This window comes from Lacerta agilis, chromosome 1 (assembly GCF_009819535.1).
Source record: "Lacerta agilis isolate rLacAgi1 chromosome 1, rLacAgi1.pri, whole genome shotgun sequence".
Lineage (NCBI taxonomy): Eukaryota > Metazoa > Chordata > Lepidosauria > Squamata > Lacertidae > Lacerta > Lacerta agilis.
The window spans coordinates 78,839,778-78,864,625 of record NC_046312.1 but is presented as its reverse complement, the minus strand read 5'-3'; the positions used below and the strand labels follow the sequence as shown (position 1 = coordinate 78,864,625).

At 43.2% G+C, this 24,848-nt stretch overlaps 1 protein-coding gene across 2 annotated transcripts; it reads left to right on the top strand.

The window, feature by feature from the left end:
- CD5 (CD5 molecule) lies at nt 1–24,128 on the top strand. 2 transcript variants are annotated; one of them, XM_033157396.1, is made up of 10 exons: nt 1–274; nt 11,553–11,591; nt 13,470–13,760; nt 15,277–15,345; nt 17,454–17,747; nt 18,784–18,909; nt 20,322–20,375; nt 21,332–21,448; nt 23,334–23,432; nt 23,733–24,128. In XM_033157396.1, the coding sequence occupies exons 1-9, from the start codon at nt 70–72 to the stop codon at nt 23,420–23,422; spliced, it is 1,284 nt and encodes a 427-aa protein (XP_033013287.1). In that variant the 5' UTR covers nt 1–69; the 3' UTR covers nt 23,423–23,432; nt 23,733–24,128. The 2 variants fall into 2 exon arrangements, with proteins under 2 accessions (XP_033013287.1, XP_033013297.1); XM_033157406.1 differs by having other exon boundaries at nt 2–274; nt 18,790–18,909.
- Nucleotides 24,129–24,848: the final 720 nt, after the last annotated feature.

Below are 24,848 nucleotides of genomic sequence, written 5' to 3'. Positions count from 1 at the left end.
GCAGCTCTAGGACTCTGAAGGATAAAGAGAGAAGACTGGTACAGAAAGCACAGTTCAAGCAACTGAGACATGACGCAGAAAAACCACATCAGGACGGGGAGAAAGTACACTGCTTTCCTCCCCAACCCCTCCCTTTGCCTAGAGCAGGTAGCAGAGAAGCATCAGGGCAGGAACACAAAAGCGCTGCCTGTATATTGTCGGATGAGGAGGAACGTGCCGATGAAATTCAATCATCTTCTAGCCTTTGTCCCATTGACGTTGGTGGGGATGTGGGGTGAGTAGTGCTATCAAAGGCCATTCCATGGAAGGAGTAGTTCAAAACTCAGCAGAGTTGTAAACTCCCTGGTTGGCTTTAAACAAGCCACAATCCATCCCCCCCCCCCCCGCCTCCCTGGAATCTTTATAAATGATGATAATACAGGGTTTTTGAGTTAGTGCACGTGAAGCATTTTGAGCATTTCGGGGAAAGTCCTGTAGAAATTATAAGAGTTCTGATGGAGCTCTCTTGCTTCTGGAGTGCATTCAGAAATGTCACAACCCTGGGAGGGGCATTCAGCTGTCCCTGATCAACAGAGCATCTGTCAACAAACGGGCTGGCTGGGTAAAGGCGGCCAGTGGATGCCAATGCTAATATACTGGCCTAGGCCCAGATTATCTGAAGGAACATTCTCCCATATGTTCTCCCCCATGCACTGTGATCTCCAGAGCTTTCTCTATAATGTGTTCCTTCGTTCATGTAATTATGGTCAAGGGCAGATGGACGGTGGGCTTTCTCTGTCCGGGGGTGTGGGGGGTTGCTTTCTTTGACACTCGCTCCCTAGAGAAGATTACCTGGCAAATCCCCTCACAGTTTATGGAAGGTTATTGAAGAATTTCCATTTGGGCTTTTAGGTTGATGTAGTGAGGTGCATAACCTGCACGTTTAACAGATTTTGGAGACTGACTTGCCACTTACTCTTTGGTCTATTTTTTACTGTGAAAATGTATTCTCTTAATTGATGTTACATAAACTGCTTATTATCTAAGCAGCTGCTGCAAGAGACTTTAGTATAAGGGCATGGTGGGCCAGTGTAACTCACCCCAAAGATATCTCTATTTTTATTAAGTCTTTACCATTGGCAGGCAGACAGATTCTCAGCTCGATTACATCTCATTTTCCCGGTACCAATTTAGACCCGGGGCCAAATCCACACAAACCTTTTAAACTGGTATTGCTTGTTCTTGCTTGCTCTTAATGCTCATCACCACTTGTATTAATACGGCTTCTTAGAATCATAGAAGTGGATGGGACCACGAGGGTCATCTAGTCCAACCCCCTGCAATGTAGGAATATTTTGCCCAACATAGGGCTTGAACCCACAACGCTGAGATTAGGAGTCTCGTGCTCTTCTTACATTTTATTCCAGGCTTTTTTAGACAAGACAAGTCTTAATGGTGCTTTCTTTTTGTTATTGCATTTTGCTACAACCCTTTAGCAAGGTCTAGAACTGCTGTTAGTGGCAGACTGGCAGTGGCTTTGATCCTGCAGAACTGAGATGATGTACCCTCTATATATTATCTAATACATGGGTAGGCAAACTAAGGCCCGTGGGCCGAATCCGGCCCAATCGCCTTCTCAATCCGGTCCGCAGATGGTCCAGAAATCAGCGGGTTTTTTTTACATGAGTAGAATGTGTGCTTTTATTTAAAATGCACCTCTGGGTTATTTGTGGGGCATAGGAATTCATTCATATCCCCCCCCCCAAAAAAAATAGTACGCCCCCCCCAAGATCTGAGGGACAGTGGACCAGCCCCCGCTGAAAAAATTTGCTGACCCCTGATTTAATATTTCTTAGTACTGATTGTCTCGACTTCCTCCTCTGTTGGGTCAGAGCAATAATTTCATAGATTAAAAAAGGAAATAAACCCCATATCTTATGTATCTGAGGGGGAAATGTGCTCAGATGCAAACCAGCCTGTTTTCTAGGAGAAAAGCAAAGCATTTCAAACCAAGCCCAGGATCCTAATTAAGAGCAGAAGTCACTCCACTTTAGCAGGTGAGGTTAATGTGTGTGGAAGGAAGCCCTTGCACACACAGTCCTGTATGAGTGCTGCAAATGCACTTCCACTGTGATTGTGGGGGCAGGGGGGGCACTAAGCATTGCTACATCTGAATTAGCAGCTTGGGTAGAAGTCTGCTGGTGGAATATTGCTAATCATTTGGACCAGCAAGCGGTTAATCCTGAACTCCAAACCTTCCTTCTGCTGCTCCCTTCTTCTCCATTGTGCCTGAACACGATCAAAGCTCTTTTTATCTGTCTACCCTTGTTACATTTCCATTTAACTAGAGATAGTGAACTTTATATTATCAAGGGGGACTGTCAATGCTAGCAGAATATTTTTTTTGGGGGGGCTTTATTTTAGTGCAATACAATGCCAGTTCTTCTAGCTATGAGTAAAGATATAGATAGATTGATCGATGTAATAAAGAAGTATTACCTGGATGTTGAAGATGGATGGAAGGCTGATCGTAGGCTGCCACGGGAAAATCAAGTTCGGGGGACAAAATCAGTTCACCTCGAATTGTTTAAAATGGGAGAGATTGCAGTGGGCAGCGTATATGGATGCTTGCAGATTCTAAATTGTGCTGAGCATACCAACAGTGCTGTAATTCTGCATTACTATGCAATGTTTATGTATTTGTATAAATTTGCTGTGGCCTACCGCTAGTTTAGTACATTTACTTTACTTTACATAATGTTTATTTCACACAACCAGGCTAGCGGTCCTTGTCCCACAGTATCCCTTGTAACATGCGGTGCATAGAATATATATATATATATATATAACCTGAAAATATTATCTGATGATAATGATAGATGTCACCCATGCCAGGGCATTCATAGCGGAAGATAATAATAAAAAAATTTCCCAGTGCAGCTTTCTCTAGATAAATATATGTTTTGAGGTTTGTGTTCTGTGGTGCCTCCAGATGAGTTGTTTATTGAGCATTTAGCTTCATTTGTTTGCAGAAAGCTTGCACAGAAGTCATTGATGTTTACTGAGCCTTCATTCTGAGTGGTTTGCTCAGAGGTTACTTGACTTCCCACCAATCGATAGTTATCCCACACTTCCTTCACTGTGAGAAGTCTGCTTTAAAAAGTGGGTTTGCAGAGCCTCCAAGTGTCCCTATTTTCCTGGGACAGTCCTGGGTTTACAGAAGCTGTCCCAGTTTCTGATTTGATCCCGAAATGTCCTTTTCCTAAAGATGTCTCTATTTTCATCAGAGACATGTTGATGGATATGGTAGGACGTTCCTATTTTCATTGAAGGGTATGGAGTTATGCAACCTCCGAGCCAAGGAGATAAGTAACTGTACAACCTTTAGAAGACATCTAAAGGCAGCCCTGTATAGGGAAGTTTTTTTTAATGTGTTGTTTGTTTTATATATGTTGGAAGCCGTTCAGAGTGGCTGGGGCGACCCAGTCAGACGGACGGGGTATAAATAATAAAATTGTCATTGATTAGGACGTCCCTGTTTTCATCAGAGAAATGTTGGAAGGTACGGGGTTGTAGCACCAGAGCACTTTAGTATACTTTAACTGCAGAAACCTAAATTTGCTGATACATGATTGAAACCCTCCCATAAAACAGTGACAGTTTGGAGAGGACCCTAATTGCAATCAGGCAAAACATCCAATGATTAACTGGGAATCAACTGTAATTTGCTTTAATTGTTTTTAGTTCTGAATTTTGAATTGTTGCAGCCTGCCCTGGGACCTGCCAGAGAAGGACAGGTAATAAATATAATAATAATAGACATATTAACCCGAGAGTCTCCAGAAATGACTGAGCTTGTGTTAAGGGACCATTCTGGGGGTTTTCAGGCAACAATGATGCATAATACGAGAAATCACATTTAAGAGATACGAGTCTGGCTTTTGTTTTCAAGTGACAGTGGACAACATAGTATTGTGCCCTTGTTGTTTACAGCAATTAAGAGTGTGTTCACACAGTGCACAATTATTTCAGAGCCCTGTGGGGTACTCTGCATTCGGAATGATTCAGGGCACAGCATGTTGGCATTTGACCTCGGGAGATGGATTAACATTGTTGTTCTTGGGTCAATGACCAGCTCTGGACAAGCCACTTTGTCTCAGCCTCAGCTCTCCAAATGTAAAAGGAGAATGAAAATTATCACCCTCACAGGGTGGTGTAAAAAGATGCTGAATGTCATAAGGAACGTTAAACATTTTGCATGTTGAAAGTGTCAAATATGTGACAGGGCATGCCCAAGACATTTTGGCCCCTTGAGGCAAACCACAAAATGACGTTCTCACCGCCCATCCCTGACCAGGGAAGAATGGCTGAGTGAAGATCCACATCAGGAACAAACGGGGTAATAAAGATCTGCATCAGAAACATGGGTGGGAGGGGGATCAGTCATGCCTCCTATTTGCCAAGGTGCTGCTGTAGAGGTGGCATTGAGAGGGGGGCTGCCAAGGAGGTGTAAGATTCAGCCTCCGAGGAGCACACCACAGCTGTTGCTGCCACCACACCAGTGGCAGCCAATGATGCATTCCTTGGATCAGCTGCCCCTCTGGATCTTGCCGCCTGAGGTGGCCGCCTCATCTTGCCACGTAGGTGTAGTGGGCCGGCCCTGATGTGTGATGATTAAAAGTAAATGGGAGCTAAGCATTATGACTTAAATCTAGTTTCTTTCCAAGCATGGTCATTTTTATGTTGTTTGTTTATTTTTTAAAAATAGTTAGCACTTCTGGCGCTGTTGGATATAGCTGTAAACAAATAAATACTAAAAGCAAACAGGAAAGATGTATGGTACCTCCCCCATCCCCGCCGCAAAGGTGCGCTCTGAAAACGCATCGTGTTATTTATTTCATTTCCCAAATGTTTGCGGGTCTTGTCCTTCCTTATAAAAGTCCAAGCTGGCTGAATATTCTTTATAACAAAGAATAAAAAGCAAAGGTTTGTAAAACTTTTCAAAATGGAAGGATACTCTTACAGGGGAATGAGTGGCTAGACTAAAATGTATCTTAACTGTCTTGTCATGGCCCCCTCCCTGGCTTTTGTAAAAGGCTTGTCTGTCTGGTGCAGCACACAGCAAGTGAGTGCTGAGCCTCTAAAGACATTTTACCTGGCTCTCTGGACAGTTATTTTTCCCCTTATGAAACAGTGCCTTTGGGAGGGGGTATTTGAAACTCAGGAGGCTGGTGAAGAAAAGTGAGGGGGGGTGTTAGCAAAGAGGGAGCATTTCAATTCAGTTTTCATTCCCAGGCAAATCTGCCTAATTCGCACTTTCCTAAATACCGGTAATACACGAACTGAACCACAGCCATTCTTCAAAATCCACAGTTCTCTGAATTCTACAATGCATAATGTTTACAAGGATGAATATGTTGGGGGTAAAGTTTGCATAAAAATGTGTGTATTAGTGAAAATAAGGGTAGGGGAATTGCCTTGCAAGCAGAACTAAAATGCTAACAAACTTCCTTGAAGGCTTTATTTTAAAAAATGCAAACAGATAGGGAAATGTGGAGAACTTAAGACCGGGAAAATGAGAGAAACTGAATTTGACAGATTCATCAAAAGAAATTGGAATTACCGGTAATGCTCATTAAGTAACCAATGGCCATCTAACCTCTTAGCAAACCAATCAGGATTGATGCTCAACAAACAGGTCATGTGGAGACGCACTCTGTCGCAGGGTTTCAGGTGATGAATAGCAGCCATGAGACCCTCAATTTGGATCAAGACTATGGTGCTGCGGGAGGTGCAGGACAACCTTTCGTCTCCTGTGGCGTTTTCCCAATTAAAATCCTGCCCCCAGCTGCTATGTGTCTCAGGGGGGGGGGACTGTTATCCCCTGCTGGGCCTGTGGGAGGGGGTTTCTAGTTGGGGAAAGTGCAGGGGGGAAATGTTTAAATCCCCACCACCCCCAGCATCATGCCCATGACCTAAATTGGGGTTCCTGTCCGCTGTCCACTAAAAGCTTTACTATGGGTTTTTTTGGGGAGGGAAGCTCTGATTTTTTTATTTATCTTTAGCCCACCTCAATGCATGTCCACTCACAGAACAAACTTTTGCATATCTGCTCAGAAGTAACGGGGTTTCTGGGTAAGTGTGTGTCGAACAGCTGCCATAAATATTAATTTGAGCACCAGATACACTGAAATCAGTGTGTATGGTTCCTAGCTGTAATCCTGGTGTGCCCCGAGTTTCAGTCCATGTTGACTCCCTCAACCCAACCTGAACCTAAAATATGGAGCACGTTTCCCCTCCAGTCATACATTTCCATCTCTCTTGTCCCTGTTTTCAAGAGAGCCCTGGAACTATCAAGGGCTCTAAGCAGGCACACATATTTGAACATTATCAAGACATTACAAATTTGCTGGACGTAGCAATATTACAGCATTGGTGTGCCTGCCTAAAATGGGTCTTCCTTATAAAAGTGTGATGCAGCACTACTCAGTGCAGGGGATAATATAATTGGATTCGGGTGGAGGGAAAGGTATGTTCAAATTCCCACTGGGAGTCAAAGCTGAAGTGATGTGCAGGGGGTTACAGATTCTAGTTTATTTATTTTTTAATTTTAAGGCAGCAGAGGAAGTGGGAGATGTGTTTAACACTTTCATCCATGTTGGCTCCTTGATCAAAATGCTGCCGTTAGGTACCTATGTCCCCCACACACCCCAATTAACAGCAGCTCTGAGGGAGGAGGCATTTAGTTTGAGAGAAATGCTACAGGCACAGAAAGGGTTAAGCCACTGCTTTGATAAAAATTGGAGGCTCCTGTGGCTGCTTTGAAAATTAAAAATGAAGTTAAATGATCCATCAGGAACTTGGATCTCTGCTGTGAATTTCACTTCAGTGGCTGCTGTCATTCTTTCAGGCTAACTCTAATGATCCTGTCAGGATTGTTTCATGCTGTCACTCTGAGTTGCTTCAGTGCGGGTGCGGTCAGAGAATAAATGCATAATGAACAATTAGGAATGTGAGAGAAATTCAATTCAGTTCACATTTAGAGGTGAAACTACCAAATTTGCGCTTTTTGCAACCATATGCTAACCAAACCTCCGCCATCCTTCAAAATTTGCGCTTCTCTGAATTTTGCAGTTCAGCTGCGCAGCCACGTAATGTGTATACAAATGCATATAACTATGGTAAAGTGTGGATAAAAGGGGAAATAACAATAAAAATACATTATATTAGATGAAACAGCTTTGTAAAAGTGTGTACAGTATACAGTTTGTGAAAATGTGAAAATGTGTATGCTGGGAGAAATGGGCATGATTTCTCATGATTTTTCAATGCAAATTGATGGGGAAATCTGAAGAACTGAATTTGAGATTGGAAAAAACGAGAAAGTTCAAGAAACTGAAATTAACAGTTTTGCCCTTCCCTAGTAAGAAGTAATGTGGATATCGGCTATGGTGAAAGAGTTAAGCTTGGGTGCCTACAGGCTAAACAGGAGATGGCCTTGATTTTTTAATGTAATTAATGCACACCTTGTTTGTTCTACAAATAGCAGCTGACAGGAAGGCTGAGCAGCCTCTCATCCCGAGAGGCTGGAGAGAGAAAGTCTGACTCTTTCTCTTTCCAAAGTTGCCACTCCTAAGGTGTTGTTTGCATTTCAAGGAAAGCCTCCAATGATGCCAATTGGAGCTTCCCTTGAAATGCAAATAGCAGCTTCAGAGAGGCAAATTTTGTCAAGGACCATGGCAGTGAGAGAAAGGTTTAAACATCCTCGCCCTACCCTGCATGATCCTGATGCTGCTGAAGCTTCCCTGTGGCAGCTAACTACATAACACATGCACACATACATGCACAAATCACATTCATGCAATGATTTTCCATGCAACTGGCTGTTTAAAACAATGCAGTAAATGAAGCCTGGATAGTGTCGAGATCATTGCCCATTCAGAGTATCAGTAGACACTTGATGGTAGATGCAGGAGGCAGTGAGGTTGAGGACCTGCTAGGTCCAGCAAGAGGGCTGCTTGATACATGGAGCTGCAAAGCCATGCCAGCACAAGCACAATTGCCAGGGAGCTAGAGTTAAACCTTGCAAACATGTTTGTTGTATGCGCCTACAGATGTGAAAATGTAAAACACATTGGGTACGTTCTTCCTTCATGCGAGTACAATCCTTGCTGAAATGGTTGCATGGATTTGTGTTTTTTAAATGGAGGGGGAAAGCAAGGTGGTTTAAAGTAGGTAGAGGTGTAATTATGTTGCATGCTTAATTGTCAGGTCTAACGGGGAGAGAAAATTCCCTTGGTACAAATCGGGACAGCTCCACTGAGCTCAGCAGAAATCTAACTTGAGCCCTTAACCCGCATCTTTAATTATTATTCACTACTCTCGATGTACATCAAAATTCCGCTTAATCAAATTGTTCTTCTGAGAACAGTAAGAAAAGATGGTAATTGGTGCGGTAATCAGAATCAGAAGGAGACAAAGGGCCTAATTTGCATTTGTAAGGAATATCTCCTGCACATGTTCATTTAGAATGAATAGGAACAACATAAATTTGTTCTTTTGCACTTTTCTCATTAATGTCAAAGGAGCCTGTGGATAGGCTTTCCCAGTGGGTTTTATGGTTTTCAAGCACAGCTCATCTACTTCATAGACTCAGGGCATTTTTACACATTATGCTTAAAGTGGCTTTCATCAAGTCTGCAATGCCCATGTAAAAACTACATTTGTCAAAATGTGGTGTTAGGAATAGGAATAGGAATAATTTATTATTGACCAAGTACATTTTCCCCATACTTGGAATTTGTTTCAGCTACATTGCAATGTAAACATACAGACACTGTTCCTCTCACAATACAAAGAAGCAAGGAAACCCCACCCATAATTTACCCCCCCCCTTCAGCTATACAACTATGAATTTAACAATTTAATGGCACAAGGGAAAAAACTATTCTTGTGCCTGGCCGATTTTGTATATGAACTCCTGTAGCGATGTCCAGATGGAAGTAAATCAAGCAGATGATGACCGGGATGTAAAGGATCTGCTACAATTCTCTCTTCCTAACTCGGGTAGCATAAATTGTCTCTATTGAAGGCAAGCTAACACCAATTACCCTTTCTGCAATTCTTACAGCACGTTGGAGCCTTTTCTTGTCTCTCTTGGAGGCTGTACCGTACCAAGCTGTTATAGAATTACAGAGAACAGTTTCAATGATGCCTCTGTAGAATTGGAACAACACTTCCTGGGACAATTTAAATTTCCTTAGTTGACGCAGGAAATACAGCCTCTGGTGGACCTTTTTAATAATACTATTGATGTTGCTTGACCAATTTAAGTTATAAGAAATTATAGAGCCCAGGAACTTAAAGGACTCTACTACTACAACCATGTTACCAAGAATGGAAAGTGGTGGCAGAACGGAAGAGTGCCTTCTGAAATCAATTACCATTTCTACTGTCTTTTGGGTATTTAGTACCAAATTATTTTCGGTGCACCACGAAACAAGATGGTCTACTTCCCTCCTATACACAGATTCATCGTCCTCCTGGATAAGCCCAATAACTGTTGTGTCATCAGCAAATTTCAAGATCTTAACCGATGGATCAGTTAAGGTACATTCATTTGTGTAGAGAGAGAAAAGCAGTGGGGAAAGCACACACCCCTGGGGAGCACCGGTATTGATGGTATTGTTGCTCGATATAATTTTCCCCAACCTCACCTGCTGCCTCCTGTCCATTAAAAAGCTGTATATCCATCGGCAAACAGGGGCAGGTAAATTGAGATTAATTAATTTAGAAAACAATTTAGATGGTACAATAGTATTAAAAGCTGAGCTAAAGTCCACAAATAGAACTCGTACATAGGTCCGCAAGGAATCCAGGTGTTGCAGGATGTAGTGCAATGCCATGTTGATTGTATCATCTACTGACCTATTAGCTCGATAAGCAAATTGCAGCGGATCCAGCAAGGGATCAGTAACGTTGTTGCTGCTACTGCTGTCGTTGCATTTCAGGCATCTATTTCTTCCATATTTACAATACTTAGATATTATGCTCAAGAAGGTGGTGTCTAGAAAAAGAAGTGCCGGGACTCATCATGAACACCTCCCTCATTCTCTTAGAATGGCAATGGTGTCCACCTCAGAGGTACCAGAACTGAGTTCCAGCGAGTTCCAGCTGGAAAAAAGCGCTGGTCGTATTACATCAACCAGAATGTTCGATGGCGTTCAGGGCAGCCCAATACATTTTGCTGCCTGAGGCAAATTACAAGATCTCTCCCTCCCCTGCCCTCCCCATTCTACTTACAGAAGCCAACTGGACTAGCAACTAAATCTTCCTTCTGCACTGGCAATGGTGCTGTGTCCCCCTTCCCACGTGAAGGAAGCAGGCTCATTCAGATAGTGCAGAAAACGGTGCATGGCAGAAGGAACAACTAGGAAGGCCTGCTGTTGCTGGTGCCCTCCTGTCAGCATCTGCAAATACCTCTTTACCATATTCATTTACCTGAACAGGTTTTCTTAATGAGCTCGAGGTAAGAGGAGGGTCAAAAGCATTTGCAGTGTAAATTATTATTTTGGACAACGCCAGTTTTATGTTCTCACTGCAGCCCAGATTCAACAAGATCTGCTGTAAGCCTTTCGTCTGTAGGCCTCTGGTAGTTATCATGGTGTAACACAGAAGGAATGGCTTTACCCCCTCACATATCAAAACGCAGCCAAGGGGGACTAGCAGACTCACAGGGGGCATATGATTTCACCCCCCTTCCTTATTTGCATTTTGCTGACTGGCAGCTGATAGTTGGTGTAAGGGGTTATAATGGTGAGCATCAGGGATGGAACGGTTTTAGGGTGAGCTAGGTACAATACTATTAGGTAACATACAAACATAGCAGACTCTAACATACTTAACTGATGGATGTGTCACTATGTAGCCTACAGGCAACTCCCCACTTACGTGGGGGTTATGTTCCAGGCCTCCACACACGTAAGCGAAATGTGTGATGGGAGCCCACTGTAGTACATAAGCTCCCCACCCAACAGCATAGCGTGGTAGCAACGAGAGCTCCTGGCTGCCATTTTGGAACCCTTGGAGTCTTTTCTTTTTCTGGACTTTTGGCTCACTGACATCCTCTTCGGGGTCTGGGGAGGGTCTCCTCATGAGTTACAAGGACTTTCCAGTTCTCTTCTGCCATTTCAGGTTAAGAATGGAATTATTCATTTATTTCCCATCGCTTGCGTAGATGTGGTCATGTGTAAGTCAATAACGCACGAGTGGGGGGATGCTGGTTCCACCAAAATCCCAAGGACCTTGTGGTGTTCACTTCAGTGTGTGTGTGTGTATGTTGGGGTGGGGGCTTTTCTAGGGGCCCTTTCTCATTTCAGTTCCTTCAGCATGTCCCAAAAAAGCTGTAGAAAGATTCTCAAGAGCCATGTGCCATGTGGTGTGGGCGTATGCACCTGGTGGGCGATGAATCTGGAAATTCTTCCTTCTGCAGTTTGCGCTCACACACACCTTATGGGCTTCTGTCCCACTTTATGGTTGGTTGGTTGGTTTTTACTGTGTTCCTTTATTTGCAGTGGTCACTTGTGATGACGGACAAAGTGAAAGCCCTAAAGGTCAGTACTTCTCATTCAGTCAGTGGGGTCAGTGGGGTCAATCAGTTGCTTTAACTGCATTACAGCTGCACACTTGCCTGGGAGCAAGTCCCACCAAACAGAGTGAAATGCAGGGGCGTCGTTGGGGAGGGGCGGTACGCCCCCAGTGACAGATTGATAAGCGGCGGGTGGGTGTGACAAGCGGCGGCCCCTCCCGCCACTCCCACGCGCCGCCGCTCCCTCCGTCACCCCAGGAGCAGCAGCGCTGCACGGACAGGGTGCTCGCTCGGCTGAGCGAGCACCCGTCTGTGCAGCGCTGCTGCTCCCGGGGTGACCGGTGGTGCGTGGGGAGTGGTGGGAGGGGCCGCCGCTTGTCACCCCCACACACCGCCGCTCGCTCCGTCGCCGTGGGAGCAGCAGCGCACAGTGTGTGCGGTGCTGCTGCTCCTGGGGCGACGGAACGAACGGCGGCCGAAAGAGAAAGCGGGCGGGGAAACAAAGCGGGCGCTTAAACGCGCCACTTTGCTTCCTTTTTTCCTCCCCTTTCGGCTCTGAAAGAAGCCAAAAGGGAAGGGGGGGAGCAAAGCGGGCACTCTCAAGCGCCTGCTAGGTTCCTTTCTTTTTTCCTGGGGGCGTGGCGTCACGCTGTGAACGTGCGTCATGACGTCATAACGCACGCACACATCACGATGCCCCGCCCCCAGGGGTGCCTCTTGGCTTCCCGCCCCGGGCGGCCAAGGGGCTAGGAACGCCCCTGGTGAAATGCATTTGTGAGTCAACATGCATAGGACTCTGCTTCACCACATGGATTCAATTTTCATGATTTATACCTGTAAAGATGGTGCATAGCTAGCTCAGTTTCTGCCTTAGGCTGTGCCATGTCCCAACTGACATTTAATTTCCATGTTTTTTCATAAGAAAGGGCACGAGGCCTCCAAAATTAAGCACATTTAAATCGCATTATGCTTCAACATGGCAGTGTATTGTGGACTCACTGCTGCTGATTATTATTGTTATTTTTGCCATTATTATTATTATTATTATTATTATTATTATTATTTTATGAGTAACTATCAGAATTAGGTTTCTTATCTGCCATTCACCATAAGGTCCCAGGGCGCATTACACCAATGTAAATACGGAAAACAGTTAAAACAATTTACCATCAAAATATTAGGGTATTTCGTCTTGCACAGGACTTTCCCCCCTCCCCTAGTGTGTGCCCTGCACTGTCCTCAAATCTGCTCCAGAGGGTTAGGAAAAAAACCCCATAACAGATTTAGGAAGGGAACAGGGGCAGGCGAGAGGGGGAAAGTCCTGTTGAATACACGGAAACTGTTCCACTTACGCAATGAATGACACAGTGCCACATTGAATACAAGCGTATATATTTCAGGTGTCAAAGGCAAGGCATGCATTCTAGTTTTGGGCAGCATCCACATGGCATCTTCATCATCATGCCACCCCATACATCCCCATCACCACAACTTAATCTGGATTTTGTGTTTCCACGGGTACGTTTTTTCTAAAACTTTGTATTTTCCATGGATGTGGTAAAACTGGGTTGCACAGGGAAATAATACATGACAAGATAGCATTTTGATGAAGATGTTGCTGTGCCGAACTTGCTCGTATGATAAGGTTACCAGATTTTTTTCAATGAATCCGGGGACACTTTTAAACTTCAGTGGATTTTGTATGGGAACTGATTTGTAAATCCGGGGACTGTCCCCGAGAAATAGGGACGTCTGGTAACCTTATCATATTAGCCCACAATAAACAGCTGTGTGGAAGCAAAATTGGTCAGCCACCCCAAGAGGATGGAGAAGGTGCAGGGGGTGATGCTATGTTTGATGGTTTTGCCTGGATGTCTTCAGTATCTTAGTGTTTCCCCAACAGAACGGACTGTGAGGCTCAGTGGTACCAGCTCCAAGTGTTCTGGGTTGATGGAGATTTATCACACAGGCAAATGGAAGAGCATTTGTAGCACAGGTTGGACACAGCAGAATGCAGACCTTGCCTGTAAACAGCTTGGCTGCGGTTTCCCCTTTGGACTGCTGCAGCCATTTGCCAAAGAACCGCAGAAGCAAGAGATGCTCGTGCTGGGCTGCCAAGGAAATGAGACAGATCTGAGGGACTGCACCCCACAAGAATCCAACTGCACGTCCCATTTGGCCTTAGTTTGTCAAGGTAGTTAAAACACTCCTTCCTGCTTGCATTCTCTCTTTGGGCAAAACAAATGTGACAAAGAAGAGCGGTGGGGTGTGTGTGTGTGTGTGTTTTGGAAGCGCTTTCCCGTTGTACTAGAGCAGGCACGTCCAACAGGTAGATCGTGATCTACTGGTAGATCACTGGACACCTGTGGGTGATCACTGGTAGATCATTGGCTTCCCCAAAGTAGCTCAACAACTTTGGCCCTCCTAAAAAAAGCTCAACTTTTTTGCCCTGCACCCCAAAAAACAGGGGTTTCCTTCTCCCTAAAAAAAAGCTCAACAACTACTTTGACCTGAACCCCACAAAAGGGGGTAGATCACTGCCAGTTTTTAACTCTGTAAGTAGATCACAGTCTCTTCGGAGTTGGCCACCCCTGTACTAGAGATTCAGAGGTGTTCTCTGGCTTCTGCTAAGAGCAGACAAACCTTCAACTTGAATGTAAACTGTTTTATGATAGAGACACCTTTGAGGCCTAAAGCCACTATATGCAGCCAGCCATCTGAACAACAGTAGGGTTGCCATATTTCTAAAAGTAAAAACCAGGACACCCTGAAAGTTGTTGAGCTTTTTTAAGACAAAACCCAAAACACGATTTTCAGTTGACTTGCCTAAGATCCAGGACAAATCACCGCATTTCAAAAAATCCTCCCATACGTCATTTCTGCCTTTGAAATCCTGGTAATGTCTGGTTGTGTGGCAGCCCTAAGCAACAGCAATAGTTCTTCTTCCCACACTCCCCCTAGAAGGCAGATGGACCTGCCTCTAAATATTAACATGACTTACCGCAGAACAATTTACATACTGGGGGGGGGGGCTACTCTATAGAGGTAGGTCCTCTGCTTTGAATGGCTGTCAGGGGAAACAGTCCTCTATTTAAAAACGTCATCCACTTGAGGGCTATCCAGTCCAAGTCTGATTTAACAAGGAAGATCAGGAGCTACCAAGTCGCTTGCCAACAGTTACCAAGACCTGATCAGCACCCTGAGCAGGCCAACAAGGCACCTTGTGCCTTCCCCCCTTTTGACGAGCCCCAATTTTAAACCTATTTTTTTGGTAATAAAAAAAAAAACACCTAGTCTTACACGTGGAAAAATATGGTATATTTCTATTTTAAATTTTAGTAAATATTCATAATTTTGCATCTATACACTTATATGAAAATTTTATGCAGATTGGTGTCCTCTTTTATCGGTGATACAAATCCACATTTTTGGCCATGCGTATCTGGCCACCGTACAGAGAATTTAGCACAGTTCAGTACAAGTTTCACCTTTTTTCCATGCTGGGACAAGCACTCACTCTGCAAGTTTTCAAGTGTGGTTCAGTTTGAACCAGAGGGAAAACCTACCTATAGAAGGCTGCTCTTGGCTCTTGCCTGTAGCAATACTGATAAACTCACTCCCCGTTCCCCCTGTGCGACCCCTCTTAAAAGCTATAGCTCTTTTTCTTCTTTGGGTTGAGCTCATCCCTTTGGTTGCATTGATCATTTCAGATCCCATGGAAACCTCAACAGTATCACAGCCAGCAACAGCACCTTTCGTGACCTCCTTGAAACCCACCGGTAAGAAAACTAAGAAGCATAAATCCCCCAACTCTTTATTGATTCTGCTGCAAGTGATCAAAGCTACAGAAATCATAATTGTGATTTTAAAAATTAGTTTTCCTGTCCAATAACTGTCAATAGACCTCTCTTCCATGCCTTTGTCTAATCCCCTTTAAAACCATCTAAACTAGATAGCATAGCCGTATTCTGTAGCAGTGCATTCCATACATTAATGATGTGTTGTGTGAAGGACTGCTTTCTTTTATCTGGCCTGAACTAGCTGCCAGTCAGTTTAATTGGATGACCCAAAGTTCGAGTATCACAAGGAAGAAAATCCCTTCTCCGTCCAATTTCCCCCCATTATGAATATCAATATCCTAAATGTTCTCATTGTCATTTTCGTATACATGTCTACTCATGAGACAATCCCACTTTCAATGGGGCTTTGTTCCAGGAAAATGTATATAAATTTGCAGGCTATGTAATCTCCCCTTCCAAACGCAAAAGCAGTGACAGTTTAGCTTCTCCTTGTAAGGTGAATGCTCCCACCATTCATCATTTTGGTTGTCTTTTGCTGCACCTTCCCCACTTTTGCAATGTCCTTTATTCAGCACCCCACCTGTAGCCTTGCTATCTACTTATATAAAGCTATCATCATGCTGGCTGTTATTTCCCATCGCTTTCCTAGTTTTTGCTTTTTTGAACTATCAGCCATGACCTGACCCCAAGATCTTTCTTGTAAAGCTACTAGAGCCCATGAAACTATGTGAAATCATGTTTCCCCTTCCATGGGTCTCATCAGAGATGATGCCATGTAGGGTTATATGCCATTTTCTTTACCCATCCACCCTGTTTGGAGACATCCTTCTGGGTCTTATTTTAGGCAACTAAAACAACACAGCCAACAGTGAAGTAAGTCTTATACTAGGGTTACCAGACGTCCGGGGACAGTCCCCAGACTTGCAGATTTGTCCCCGGGAAACGGCGCAGTGGCAGCCTCAGCAGCCCGGAGCTAGCCTGGTAGCGCAGTTGGCTCTGGCTGGCTTCAGGAGCTGCTCGCTGCCACCGCCACTGCCGAAGGGGAATCAGGGACATCTGGCGGTACAGATCTCCTGCCCCCTTCCCCCTTTCTTTTGACAGATTGGGAGAGGCTCGGGAGTCATGGGCCCAGGAGGGGCACAAGGCGCGTGGTTTCTCTGCCAGGCAAGGTGCAAAGCCCTTCTTTTGCACCCTGTGAAACATAAATGTGCAGAGTTGTTTTTTAAAAAAAACTGGGCAACAGCCCCCCACCCATGACTCCCAAGCCTCCCCCAATCAGTCAAAACAAAGGAGGAAGGCGACAGGAGATCAGGGGAGGCTCAGGAGTCACGGGCGGGCAGCGCGCCGTTGCCCAGTTTAAAAACTCTGCACATTTATGTTTCACAGGGTGTGAAAGAAGGGCTTTGCACCTTTATACAATATGCATGTGTGCTTGGGCCCAGGGTCTTTTGCCTTACCATCCCCACTACTGACTCCCTGTTGCTACTCACCTTCAAAAAAAAAAAGTGTCCCCAGATTCATTGAAAAAAATCTGGTAACCATATCTTATACTGCCAGTCAGCTTCCTCCTCCTTAAGTCTCAGTACAGTGGTACCCCGCTAGACGAATGCCTCGCTAGACGAAAAACTCGCTAGACGAAAGGCATTCGCTAGCGGAAGGCTGTCTCGCAAGACGAATTTTTCAATGGGCTTGCCTCGCAAGACGAAAAAATTTCCGATTTTTTTTTTTCTTTTTTTCGTCAAACCGCTATTCTCTCGTTGGTGCTTCGCAAGACGAAAAATTCGCTATACGACAGCACTCGCAGAACGAATTATTTTCATCTAGCGAGGCACCACTGTATTTCTCAGCAGGGAGATGGATGGGGACAAAACTAGAATGGACTCTGCCTGTCATTGGCTCTGGCTTCACCTGTGGTTGACCTCCCTGCCTTCCACCCTAGCAGTCCCCAATGGCACCAGCCACCACCGAGTTCAGGGATAAAGTTCCCATTCAAGCCAGACACTTGCAGCTCATGCTGTTGAACACTGTACTGCCGCACGACTTTGACAGTGCCTTACACTCACTTCCCTGCTGTCTTTCTCTTGCAGATACTCCAAGGATAAGGCTAGAAGATGGGACCTCTTTATGCTCTGGGACTATGGAGCTGCAGTTTGGAGGTCGCTGGGAAATGGTTTGCCTGGCTTTGCAAAGCTGGTGGAATGGGTTAGCACCCAGGGATTGCCAAGGAGCGAAGTGTGAAGCTTCAGTAGGACTTAAGGACCTGGCGTGGAGGAATCCGTTGCCTGCCCACTGGTCGACGGTGCAGTGTGAGCAAAGGAACCTTAGCTTGGGCTGTCACGACAAGACACAAGGGTGCTTGATAACCTTGGTTAAATGCTCAGGTGGGCAAGGCTGACTAGAAGAGCACACCTATGCTCTGCTTTCCTCATTTGGATTACAGTATACGGAATTCCATTTTAGCATTGCGGGGGGGGATATAAATTTTATACACAACTGTAATCAGCTGAAGTTGTAGAATTCTGGATTCTAGAAGACTGCAAGTATAGGATAGTATTTTTTTAGAATAATAAATTCCCTCATTTTACAATTAATAATAAGCTCCATGCGGGTTTTTTGTTTGTTTGTTTGTAAATCACATAATGGTTTTAATATAATCAAGTGGTATATAATTTTTTAAAATTAGATAGAATAACTATAGTCAACTGGAACACCAGGGCTAAGACTTTTACTATGATACATTAGTTTAATATCTGTTTATTAACTTTTAACATGTTTTTACATAGGGGGACATTCTCAAATATGGTTCCACACACCCCTGCAGTCTGAAGGGGTGCAGTCCAGAATTCCACAACCACATTTTGCCACCTTACCTTATTTCATGTGGTTGCTTGGTTCATTGATTAAATGTAGAATGGCTTGCAATTTCCTGGGCTCTCTGAAAGTGAGATTTGAAGTATACCAGTCATTTCCTTTTCAACTTTGTTGCTATCCTGAACACCGAGGTTGGTAAATAGTATTTGAATGCTGTTTGCAGTGAAGGTTGAAAGTGGAAGATTGACTTAGGCTGCACTCCCACCCCCCTCACACATAAAAAGAATCCTGGGAATTTACAGGGTTGCAATTCCCAGCATCCTTAACAAACTACAGTTCCCAGGATTCTTGAGACAAGGGGGTGTGCTTTAGACTTGTGTTGTAGACACAGCCTATGTGTGTTTTTTTTTGTAGCATATTAGGAATGAATTTTGGAAGATAGATTTGCAGGTTTAGTATGGACAATGAGATAAAAAGGTGAGCACAATCCAGTGAATATCAGGGAGCAGCTGGTTTAGCTGTTAAGTGTCAGAGGCACTAACATTGATCTGAGGGCGAGCTTCCTCTAGGGAGGAAATAATATGTAATCTCAACTTCTCTCTCCTGACCAAGTTTCCAAGCCCAGGGTGTCCAATACTGAGACCGTCTTGGGAATCCTGCTGGGTCTTCTCCTCACAGCTGCCCTCCTGTTTTTCTGTGTTCCCCCAACTTATAAAAAGCTGGTGAAGAAATGTAAGTGGCATTCTTTGGTTGTGGCAAACTAGAAGCTCTTCTGTTTTGTAGAACAATGCCCCCAGCCTAAGTACCTATTCATCCTATCATATGGGAGCCCTCAGGGCGTGGGGGTAACGTGACCATGTGAGTTTTAGCACTGAAGCATATTGGGGGGGGGGGGGCTGAGGCCATGAGGGCGTGGCTTACTTAAGGTCATTCACTGATGGACTGAGATTAGATGTGCACCCGGGTCTTTCTGGTTCCCAGTTCCCAGTCTAAGACTACAGTTAGGGCAGGGAGAGTCTGTTTCTCCAAGTTTCTCATTTTTTCCAGACTTAAATCCACTTCTTTGCATTTCAATACCATTTTGTGGATTTACTTTTAAAAGCCCTCAGAAAAATTCATCGCTATTTTATGGCCTCCCCCCCATTTTTCCTAATGTACACATGCTTGTATGCAATTCTGCCTAATAGTCACATTTTAAATGTTATTTTTTGCTGATATAGGCATTTATACACACACTTTACCTTAGTATTTTCCTTTTCATACACGTTACTTGCCTGTAAAATTGCCCTGTAAAATTAGAAGTGTGAATTTCGAAGGATTGCTGTGTCTTGGCTTGCATTTTGTTTTGGGAGGTGCAAATTCAGTAAGTTCACTTTTAAATGCTAACGGAATCAAATTTATCCTGTAATGCTAGCTACGTTGTCATGCCCTACACTAGTTCTGTGATTGTGTGCACTAAGCTCTCTATATTGATTTCTTTCTGTTCTTGTTTCCTGTTACTTTCTCTGGAGTTTTTCTCTTTCTTGGCTTGTCAATTGTTCTGGGGAAAACCAGGGTAAGGTTGATTAAGGCCTAGGTATATTCCTGAAGGGAAAGGGTTTAATTTTTGATTGACATCTCACACATACGGAAATGCATGATGTTACAGGAAATTGTTTGCAAAATGGTTATAATTGTTTAAACCGCATACAAAAATATGTTTGCTAGGAGAAACTCACACTAAAGTTCTAAAAAAAATCATGAGCATTAAAAAAAATATCTCAAATTGTTGCAGAAATGTGGAGCACTGAATTTAATATTGGGAAAGTGAGAAACTTGTGAGAACTGAAGTAGGCAGAGTTGTCCATCCTTTGTGTTTACACATACCCACTTTTCTCCATCCTCTGTCCAGAAAAGCAAGAGGCATTATCACAGTTCAGTGGCATATTTCAGCCAGGCAAAAACATCGGGGGGGGGGAGGATGTCCTAGTGAGAGTCCCAAGGTCCGGAGGTTCCACACTCCTAGTATATAAGCCATATAGCTAATGTGCCTTAACTACATCATTTTTAGAGCCATGCAGTTTGGCACAGGGTATTTATTTTTGCCTATGCTCTATCTTGCTTATTGACCTATCAAACGTCCCCCCCCCTCTTCCCCACTGCAGATTCAAAAACCAGACAGCATCAGTGGATTGGCCCAAATGGAATGAATCAAAATGGTATGTATGTGCGCATGTGTGACATTTTTATACTGTCCTTCAAGCAAGTCGCCATGGTGTTTTACAAAAATTAAAATCCATAAAATACAAAATACAATCAAAATAAGCTAAAACAATAGCAATATAACATCTATGCCATGAGCGTAAGAGAAACATAAACAGCATAAAATCAATATGAAACCAGTTGGTAAGGAACCAATTAACAAGGTAGTGGATAAGAACAAACCCAGCTACCTCTCAACCCAAGACATATGCAAGACATAAATAAATCCATGTGAACCTCTTTTGAGGTTGTGTAATGTTAATATGGAATAGACAAAGAGATATTGAACATGCACCCCAGGTGTTTCAGGTTTTACATTCTCATTATAAACTGTTTTAACGGGATTGCCTACCGTAACTTGCAACTCTGGCCAGTTTGGTTTCAGACAGACTGACCTGGTGTTGCTTGACTCAGTAACAGACTATCATTTGCTAACTAGCAAGTATGGTGTAATGTGTAATCGGGGTTTCCATTTCCTACTATGTACAGCCAAAATGTGGAGTTTTATTATAGTGTGATATTACAGAGCTACAGAAGCGATGTTATCATACTGTAATAAACAGTCCACTTATTCTTTACACCTTTGACTGTTAGGGTCAGAGACCCAGTCTAATAATCCCAGTTCTATTGTTCCACATTTATGTCTGAAACATCATAGCAGAAAATTGAGCTTCCATACTTATATGCTGCTATTAGATTTTTGATGATTACATGTGATCATCTTTTAGAGACCACAGTAAGATCATTTGCTCCCTCTAGAGGCAAGAAATAGCTTCTTTTGTTGCAGCAAACCAAAAGCCAGGAAGCCAATATATTCATTCTGTTCCTTTCATTAAACAATAAGATGTATATTTAACTGAAAGTTAGGATATTTTCTGGATAGAAAGTGATTCCACATTATGCTCTTATTTAGTTTCATTCCATCGCAGCAGTTCTGTCACTTTCCAGCCACGTCCTGAAAGCCAAGAGGTTCAGGAAGAGAATAAGTATCCAGCCCTGAAGAAAAACCTTTATCTCTCACCCTATGCAGGTAACATACAATAGGTGGGGTTTTAAAGTCCTATAGTGTGTATCACATGACCTTTCTTTAAAAATCCACTGGGTTTCCCACTGTGTTCCAAAGGATCTAAGTCCCACTGCAGCCCAGGCTGGCACTCTTGGTATTAACTGAATGAATTTACATACCATTCATATTGTTGAAGCTGGGCAAATGTGAGTGTAATGTGCCATCTAAACCAATAGAGTATTATGACTGATAATTTTTAGTTCTATGCCGGACCTTGAGGCTTTATGTTATTCCAGTCTTAGCTGTATAGATGTTCACCCATAGGCTGCATTCTCACATAATATCACATGGTTTGACATTGCATCCATTCCTTTTGTACCATTGGCACATATTCTTGGAAAAGTCTCTTCTTCCTGGACCTCAGTTTCCCCAATACCCTTCTTCATATTTTTTTGTTCATTACATTGCTCAAGGTGAGTTGTTTATTATATTGATCCAAGGCGATCCAATGGTTTGAATACAAATATCTACATAAGCAAATGGAAAGCATTCCCACTTATGCAGGCAGCGGGAGCATCAATTTCCAACCATTTCTCCCACCCCAGAAGTAGCAAACAAATCCTGTGCTGGAGAGACCTCCAACCAATTAAGAGTGGCTTTTCAAGGGAGAATGAGTGGCTGTAGCAGGAAAGATTCAAGAAAGCCCTGTTGCACTCATGGAACACTGCATGCCATTCTCTGGATCAAATACCATTATCATTGAGCTTTGAAAACACAAAAATACAGTATTAAAACCATTCTCTTGGCATTCCAAATATTTTCTGAAAGAGGAGGGTTTGAGTCTCTTCTGGATGATGGCCATTATAGAAAGGTAACAGTCTTAAACACTCCCCAATTCTCCAAGCAATTAGAAGTTCACTGGCAGCACTGCAAGGTTTTGTTTCCTTCCAATGAAAATACGGGAGACATATGATGCCTTTGCAATATCTTGTTCTCTGCTGCCCCGGAGGGCAGAACCTGATCTGTTGGGCTTAATTCACAGGAGGGAATATTACATCTTCTTTAAAGTAAGAAGTTTCACAATTGAACCAATTATCTGCAGCGATGATAGGCTCTCCCTTACCAGAGGTATTCAAGCACAGATTGGACAGCCTTCTGCTGGGGATGCTCTAGCTCTGGGTTTCCTGCAGTAAGCTGAAGGTTTAGCTAGGCAGCCTACAAAGCCTCCTCAAATATGAGTCTATCCTTTAATATGTGTGTGTGTGTGTGTATGTGTTTTGTATGTGCACAAAGAGAGAGAGAGAGAAACCTTAGTGGCAGCAATTGGGCTCTTTCAGCGCAATCACTAATTCTGCATCAGATTTCCAAAGAGAGGATCTTCACCACAAGTGTGCCTCAGTATTAATTTTGACCAGCTCCAGCTAAAAACTGTGTCTTCCCCCAAATTCAAACTGCCGAAAACCTTTCTTCTCCCCTCCCAACCCCCACCCAGTGTTGACTTTAGACTCTTACCATGCAGGTAAGTGCCCTGTTAAGAAAACATATCCAGAAAATAGAGGAAACACCAGTCACTCACACCCTGGTATTAGGAAGCAATTCGCATAATTGTGGGCAGTCACCTAGAAAAATATAACAATAGCATGCACTGGTATATTGGGGTGAAAGCTGATGAATTGCTGGAATTAATTGTTGTTAGGATCTTGACCTCTATTAAGGAAATGCAACATATAAATGTAAGGTGATTGGATGAAGACAATTACTGAGTTTGTACAACACTAATGCAAAGGGAGATCCTCAAAATACAAACAGCATTGTGGCATATCCTGCTGCTACTTTAGTCTCTGTTATTTCAGTATTTCCCTGGAATATGCAATTCCCTTTGAAACATTATTTCTCTTTTTTTGTACAGCTCTGGAAGGGGCAAGCAACAGATCCTCCAACCCCCCAGACAACTCTTCTGACAGTGATTACGACTTATGTTCTGCACAACAGCTGTAAAATCTGAAAGGTATGAATGACTACTTCAAGAAACTTTCACGCCCAAGCTGACCTCCGATTGTTTTTTGTTTGTTTTTGCATATCCTTAGGTTGAAAGTAAACACCAGAAATAGGGCAGGTCTACAGCATAAATTAAAACTGATTTTTGCTGTTTGTGCAAACAATGAGAGTTTAGACAGCCGCTTTAGCTATGAGTCAGGCAAAACCTGTAGGATATAATCCTACAAACTTCAGTAGCTGCATTGCCACTTCTTAAAATATTGAATGAACTGAAATATTAATTTTGTGGGATTAATGTTCTCCCCTGCAGATACAGGCAGAATCCAATACAAGGAAAAGCTGGGATCAGCAGAACTGAAAAAAGCTTTCCACCCACACCAATCAGTGTGAAATACCATCAGCATCCTCCCTGCAACCATATATACCTTCTCTACCTTCATAGAGATGTAATAGCAAAGCCAGTGCATTTCCTTTTCAATGCACTGAGAGGAATTAGGATCTCTACCTCAAATCATCCAGAGCACTATTGTTCTATATTCAAACCTCATAGTGCAATTATGGTAGGTTCTCTCTGTTTGAGGGCCTATAAAAATGACCTTTGGACTTCTTTGCCAACCTTATACTGTACCCTGCAGTTGTTTAGGATGATTCCCATCAGCCCCAGCCTGTGCTAGAGGACACGAGGTTGGTGAATGTTGGTAGATTGTATCTACCGGTAGATCTCTCAATGGATATCATTGCAAAAATTAGGGCCGTCTCAAAAAATGCTAAGGTCCCTGGCAAGCGCTAGTTGGGCAAGATTTCTGACAATATTGTGCAATTGGCTGGGTAACCATTCTGAGTTAAGACAGGATTGTATGAATTAAAACAAAAACAAAAAACAGGGAAAGCTGTTGTTATTGAACAAACCAGGACTGCTTTTTAAAGAATATTTCCAAGCACAACAGTTTACCCTAGTAGCTAATGTATTATTGACTAAACTAGATTATATGTTTATAGATTTGTCATAATTGAGTAAGTATAGCTGTGGGTTTTTAATGTCAACTCTTAGTTTTGCACTTGAGTGCATCTGTAATTTAATTTAATTTGTAAATTGTGTATATTCATGTTTAATATCTGGAAGTATAATAAAAGCAGGAGGGGACACCCCAGACATGCAAACTGGCAGGAGCTTAGTGTATTTTGTATTTGAGACTGGACGCAATGACGGTTAAGTGGTGAGCCACAGTTCAGAAACCAAAAGCTGGCTGGCATATTGTACAAAGTTGCCTCTCATCCCGGTCATTGAATACAAGCTTCCATACATTTCAAAGGCATTTTAGACATTTAAATGATGCAGAAGCCATTTCATAGTTTTCAGCTGCAAAGTGAGATAGCAGTTTGAAAGCTGCCAGTGAAATTCTTTGTGAAGTGCAGTTACCCCTTA

What these genes read in the sequence shown, in the direction of transcription:
- CD5 (XM_033157396.1), top strand. Translation starts at nt 70, where the DNA reads ATGACGCAGAAAAACCACATCAGGACGGGGAGAAAGTACACTGCTTTC. An exon ending in ACAAAGTGAAAGCCCTAAAG is followed by an intron (nt 11,592 to 13,469) that starts GTCAGTACTTCT and finishes TTTCCCCAACAG; the next exon opens with AACGGACTGTGAGGCTCAGT. An exon ending in GACCTCCTTGAAACCCACCG is followed by an intron (nt 15,346 to 17,453) that starts GTAAGAAAACTA and finishes TTTCTCTTGCAG; the next exon opens with ATACTCCAAGGATAAGGCTA.